General features: G+C 50.1%; 1 protein-coding gene across 3 annotated transcripts in view; it reads left to right on the top strand.

The window, feature by feature from the left end:
• The window catches only part of Proc (protein C, inactivator of coagulation factors Va and VIIIa), a 16,469-nt gene extending 12,171 nt beyond the window's left edge, over positions 1 to 4,298 (top strand). For 2 of the 3 annotated variants that reach the window (XM_031366275.1, XM_031366276.1), the window contains 3 exons: positions 598 to 743; positions 2,086 to 2,203; positions 3,620 to 4,298. In XM_031366275.1, coding sequence (XP_031222135.1) covers positions 598 to 743; positions 2,086 to 2,203; positions 3,620 to 4,206 — 851 coding nt within the window. In that variant the 3' untranslated portion in view covers positions 4,207 to 4,298. The remainder of the gene's footprint in view (positions 1 to 597; positions 744 to 2,085; positions 2,204 to 3,619) is intronic. The other variant, XM_031366274.1, reaches the window with a different exon arrangement.
• Positions 4,299 to 5,610: the final 1,312 nt, after the last annotated feature.

The raw sequence follows: 5,610 nt of genomic DNA, 5'->3' as shown, positions 1-5,610 counted from the left end.
AGAAAGAAAGAAAGAAAGAAAGAAAGAAAGAAAGAAAGAAAGAAAGAAAGAAAGAAAGAAAGAAATAGCAGCAGCTTCTCTGTAATCTGTCCTCCTACTTTGAGATAGGATCTCCTTTTGCCCAGGCTGACCTAAAACTCACTACGTAGCTTAGGATGACCTTGAACTTCAGATCCTTCTGCCCTAGTTTCCAGTGCTATGATTACAAACATGTGTCATTATGCCTGGCTTATGTAGTACTGGGGATCTAACTCAGGGCCTTATGTGTGCTATGTAAGCATTCTACCAACTGAGCTACATCCTCCTCAACAGTTCATCTCTAGGAGCTTGGTGGCATCCAAACAAGGAGCCTTTCTTTATATATCTTGAGGATGGTCACCTATAGCCCTGGGGTGAATCCAGGATATCTTTAGTTAGGGACACTCAGGTAGTAACGTTGCTTGGCCAACTCTTGCCGGTAGGTGGCACTACTTGATTTTGAGTCCCAAGCTGCACCTCTTGAAGCGTCCTGGGCAGCAGCCTAGCCTACAAACAGGAGGATGAGGTGCTGTGGAAGTCATGCATTGAGGGCCTTTACCTCCTCTCTTTGACTTTTAGTGAATTTTCCATGTGGGAAACTGGGGAGGCGGATGGAGAAGAAACGCAAGATCCTCAAACGGGACATAGACCCAGAAGAGGAACTGGAACCAGATCCAAGGATAGTCAACGGAACACTGACAAAGCAGGGTGACAGTCCTTGGCAGGTGAGAGGAGACAGCCTCCTGAAACCTCTGCTGGCATGAGAGGAGTGCTGCTGCTTGAGGGGTACGGGTGAAGGCTGGTATGGAGAGGAATGGGCATGCTCAGGGAAAGGCATGTGTCTTAGTTAGGACATCGATGTGACAAAACACCGCGACCCAAGAAACTTGGGGAGGAAAGGGTATTACCTGGCTCCCACTTTCACATCACAGTTGATTGTCAACTGAAGTCAGGACAGGGACTCAAGCAAAGTAGGAACCTGGAGGCAGGAGCTGATGGAGAGGTGCCACTTACTGGCTTGCTCTTCGTGCTTGCTCAGCCTGCTTTGTTAGAGAACCCAGGACCAACCAGCCCACGTGTGGCACCACCCACAATGGGCTGTGCCCTCCCCCACTAATCACAAATTAAGAAAATGATCTCCAGTTGGATCTTATGGAGGCATTTTCTCAACTGAGGCTTCCTCCTCTCCCATGACTCTAGCTTGTGTCAAGTTGACATAAAACTAGCCAGCATGCTAGGTACTGTGGTGCATGCCTTTAATCTCAATATTCAAGAGGCAGAGGCAGGCAGATCTCTGAGTTTGAGTCCAGCCTGGTCTATAATGCAAGTTCTAGGACAGCCAGGGCTGCACAGAGAAACCCTGTCTTGAAGAGAAAAACAAAACAAAACAAAGCTAAACCAAACAAAAACTAGCCAGCATCACACAGATGGGAGCAAGCAGGAAGAAGAGTTCCAGTGTCACGGGAGAGATGGAGAGAGACAGAGCTTGAGTGGGTGGGAACTAAGACAGGGACTCTGCTTATGGAGAGGGTGGAGCCATAAGGGAGTGCTGATACCAAGCTTCCCCTGCTTCAACGTAGAAGCAAGCATTTACCTGTTGCTCAGTAAAAGTAAATGTTTATCAGTAAATCCCCCTCTCTTTGGACAAAGGGTATACCAGTAGTCCACAAATCTGAGGAACTCAGAGACACTGGAAGTAGCTCAGTAGGATGAGAACCAGGATGGTCCTCAGGTCAGGGGCAGTGGAAAGGCCCAAGAGAGAGATTGCCCAAGCAGTCTGAACCACAAAGGCTCCCCAGAGGATGTGAGGCCTGACCCAGGCCCAGCTTTGACATCGGTGTGGCTGAGAGTGACTATAGGAACTGCATAGCCCAAGTCAGAGAGGTTTCCTGACACAGGCCAATACCAGACAGTGTCACGAATAGAAAACCCTGGGAAAAGACCTTCAGTCTACTTGTGCCAGTGGGATTGAGATCCCAGGGGAGTGTTTGAGAAACGCTGGAAGCCCCTTAGGATTCAGAGGTCCTATTCCGGGGATTGTCAGAAGCAGTTGAATGTTATTTTCAGGCAATCCTTCTGGACTCCAAGAAGAAGCTGGCCTGTGGAGGGGTGCTCATCCACACCTCCTGGGTGCTGACTGCAGCCCACTGCTTGGAGAGCGCCAAGAAGCTGACCGTGAGGCTTGGTAAGGACAACAGCCAGGCGGGAGCAGCCAGAGGCCTGGGGTGGCTCAGGGGAGGCAAGCTTGCTGTCCAAGGGTGGGTAATCCTGGCACTTACATACTTAGGCTCCCCAGAGGATGCTTGCAGGACAGAGGCAACTGTGCTGGCACCTGCTCACACTGGGGCTCCAGTCAGCTGGAATTTTCTGGTGTTCATATCAGATCTAGGCCCACACATTTGTGCTTGAGCAGGGATTTCCTCACTCCTACTCCTATGGAGTCAGATCTGTGTGGGCCTCAGCACCTGGCCCTGGTCAGCCCCATGACACTGTGTGAGTGTCATATAGACTGACAAGGTGGAGCTGTGTGACATTGGCCAGCCTTGCTAGCTGCTCCCCCAGGAGTCTGAGGGTTCCCAACTCCAAGCCCCACTCTGTGATAATTTCTAGAGTGGCTTTTAGTAGACATTATATCCCAACGAAGAAAGGTGGGTCAATGAATAGCCTAGTTGTTAAAGTGAATTCTTAGTTTAATTCCAAGCGCCCATGTAGAATCCAGATGTGGTATTTATAGCTAATCCCGGTGCTGGAGATGCAGAAACAAGAGTGTCCCTGGGGCCTGCTGGCCAGCCAGTCTAGCTGAATCTGTGAGCTTTGGCTTCGGTAAGTTCTGCACCAAATACAAGGCGGAGAGCAATTGAGGAAGAAATCAAACGTCGGCCCCTGGCCTCTGCATGCACTCTCACACAGGCACATGCACCCTCACACACATGCATCCTCCACGAACACAAGCACATACATACATATGCAAGTATGTACATAACAAAAGAAAGGATGCCTGAGGATGACAAAATTGATACATTGTACAACTACCTTCAGTGTGGACCATGGTCAATGGCCCTGCTTCCCAGAGCCATCAGCTGCTGAAGAGGACCTGCCTCTTTTCTGTGGCCCAGATCATTCTTCCTAGCAGTGCCTGGGTCTTGCTGGTGCTCGTCCTTGGGTCTTGCTGATGCTCTCCCTTGGGCCTTGCTGGTGCTCCCCTTTAGGTCTTGCTGGTCCTCCTTCTTGGGCCTTGCTGGTGCTCCTCCTTGGGCCTTGCTGGTATTCCTCCTTGGGCCTTGCTGGTGCTCCCCCTTGGGCCTTGCTGGTGCTCCCTTTAGGTCTTGCTGCCCTGGAGACAGTCTCTTCAGTAATATTGCTCTTTGTTCTCTTCCTGCTTCTGCTTGATCTCGGGTTTACAGGAGTCTCTGGCTTCTCTGCTGTTTCAAACTTCCTTTTGCTGTTCTATCTGTGAATTCTGGAGGCAGGCCCACCCCCTACCCCTTGGGAACTGATGCCCCAGTGCATGCTTCTAGCTGGGAGTCTCACGTTTGGTAGGGTTCTGAGGCACAGGGACTCAGTTTCCCCAGGCTGCTCCAATAGCATCCTTACCTTGCAGGTGAGTATGATCTGCGGCGCAGGGACCACTGGGAATTGGACCTGGACATCGAAGAGATCCTTGTCCACCCTAACTACACCCGGAGCGACAGCGACAACGACATCGCACTGCTCCGCCTGGCCCAGCCAGCCACTCTCTCTAAAACCATAGTGCCCATCTGCCTGCCAAACTATGGCCTGGCGCAGGAGCTCACTCAGGCTGGCCAGGAGACGGTGGTGACAGGCTGGGGCTACCAAAGCGACAAAATCAAGGATGGCAAAAGGAATCGCACTTTCATACTCACCTTCATCCGCATCCCTTTGGCCGCTCGAAATGAGTGCGTGGAGGTCATGAGCAATGTGATCTCAGAGAACATGCTGTGTGCGGGCATCATTGGTGACACGAGAGATGCCTGTGATGGTGACAGTGGGGGACCTATGGTGGTCTTCTTTCGGGGTACCTGGTTCCTAGTGGGCCTGGTGAGCTGGGGCGAGGGCTGTGGGCACCTCAACAACTATGGCGTCTACACCAAAGTGGGCAGCTACCTCAAATGGATCCACAGTCACATCGGAGAAAAGGATGCCTCCCTTAAGAGCCAGAAGCTGTAGCACACCCCTTCTGCTCATCTCTGGATCCCAGAAGTCGCTCTCAGAGTAAGGCTGGGCTAGTGAGGAAATTAAAGGGGCATGCAACAAACCTACCGACCCGAGTACCTGTCTGTCTTTCCATCCTTTTTGTGGGCTATTCTGGAGGAAAGTAACATTAATTGAGCATTTACGATACAGCAAATATATGAAAAGAACCTGCTTAACTCCCAAAGCAGTTGTGTAAGAAGATCTAGTGGGATCTGAGCTGATACCACTTCTGGGGGGTGGGGTAGGGGAGGGTGGGGGAGATTGATTTATAGAAAGGGAGGTTTTTTTCTTTTCTTTTCTTTTGTTTTTAAGTTACTGCAAGAGATTAATAGAGCCTTTCTCCAGGCCTCAGAAAGAGCCTGTGGTAGTTACATCAGAAAAGCCAGTGACCAGTGAGCTTCAGAATGGCCATGTGGTGGAGTCAGGATTCAAACCGAGGTCACACTCCCAAACTCAGCTGCTTCTCTTTTCCATTATCCCTGTGTATGTGCTGGTATGTGAGTGCATGGGTGTGTGGGTGAGTATGTGCATGCATGCATGCATACATGTGTGTGTGTGTTGTATGTATGTATGTTTGGAGACCAGAGGACAACTTCATGTGTTGCTTCTTAAGCACTGTCCACTTGTTTGTTTGTTTGTTTGTTTGTTTGGTTGGTTGGGTTATTTATTTATTTATTTATTTATTTATTTAAATATGGACATAGGGTTTCTCACTGTCCTGAAATCTACCCAATTGACTAGGCTGGCTGGCCACCAAACCCCCACCCCACCCTGGCTTTGACAAGTGAAGACAGAAGATCAGTAGCCCACTGGAGAAGTAACCAGATGCCCAGAAGGTGCTCCTCATAATGACCTTGCAGTTTCATTGAGGAATCTGTTTAATAATAAAGCAGGGTGTAGTGGCATCACCTGTAGTCCCTGATACTGAGGCAGGATTGCTGCAGTCTGAGAGGTGGGGACAGCTTGGGCAACACAGCAAAATCCCTTCCCTTAAAAAGAACAAAAGAGAAGGAAGAAGGAAGAGGTAGAGTGTGGAGGAGGAACAGGGGAGCTGACTTACAGGTTCAGAGGTTCAGTCCATTATCATCAAGGCAGGAACATGGCAGCATCCAGGCAGGCATGGTGCAGGAGGAGCTGAGAGTTCTACATCTTCATCAGATGCTTCCAGGCAGCTAGGATGAGGGTCTTAAAGACCCTCAGTGTCACACCTACTCCAACAAGACCACACATCCTAACCATGCCACTCCCTGGGCTGAGCATACAGAAAAACCATCACAGAGTCCTACTAGTTCCGTCCATCTTGTACCCATGGAAGACCGCCACTGGGGCATGGACAACCTCCAGAGTCACCCCTGAGGAAACTGTCTCTTCCTTCTC

The sequence above is a fragment of the Mastomys coucha genome, unplaced genomic scaffold (assembly GCF_008632895.1).
Source record: "Mastomys coucha isolate ucsf_1 unplaced genomic scaffold, UCSF_Mcou_1 pScaffold13, whole genome shotgun sequence".
Taxonomy (NCBI): domain Eukaryota; kingdom Metazoa; phylum Chordata; class Mammalia; order Rodentia; family Muridae; genus Mastomys; species Mastomys coucha.
The sequence above is the reverse complement of the archived record's forward strand: the minus strand, read 5'-3'. Positions and strand labels throughout refer to the sequence as shown.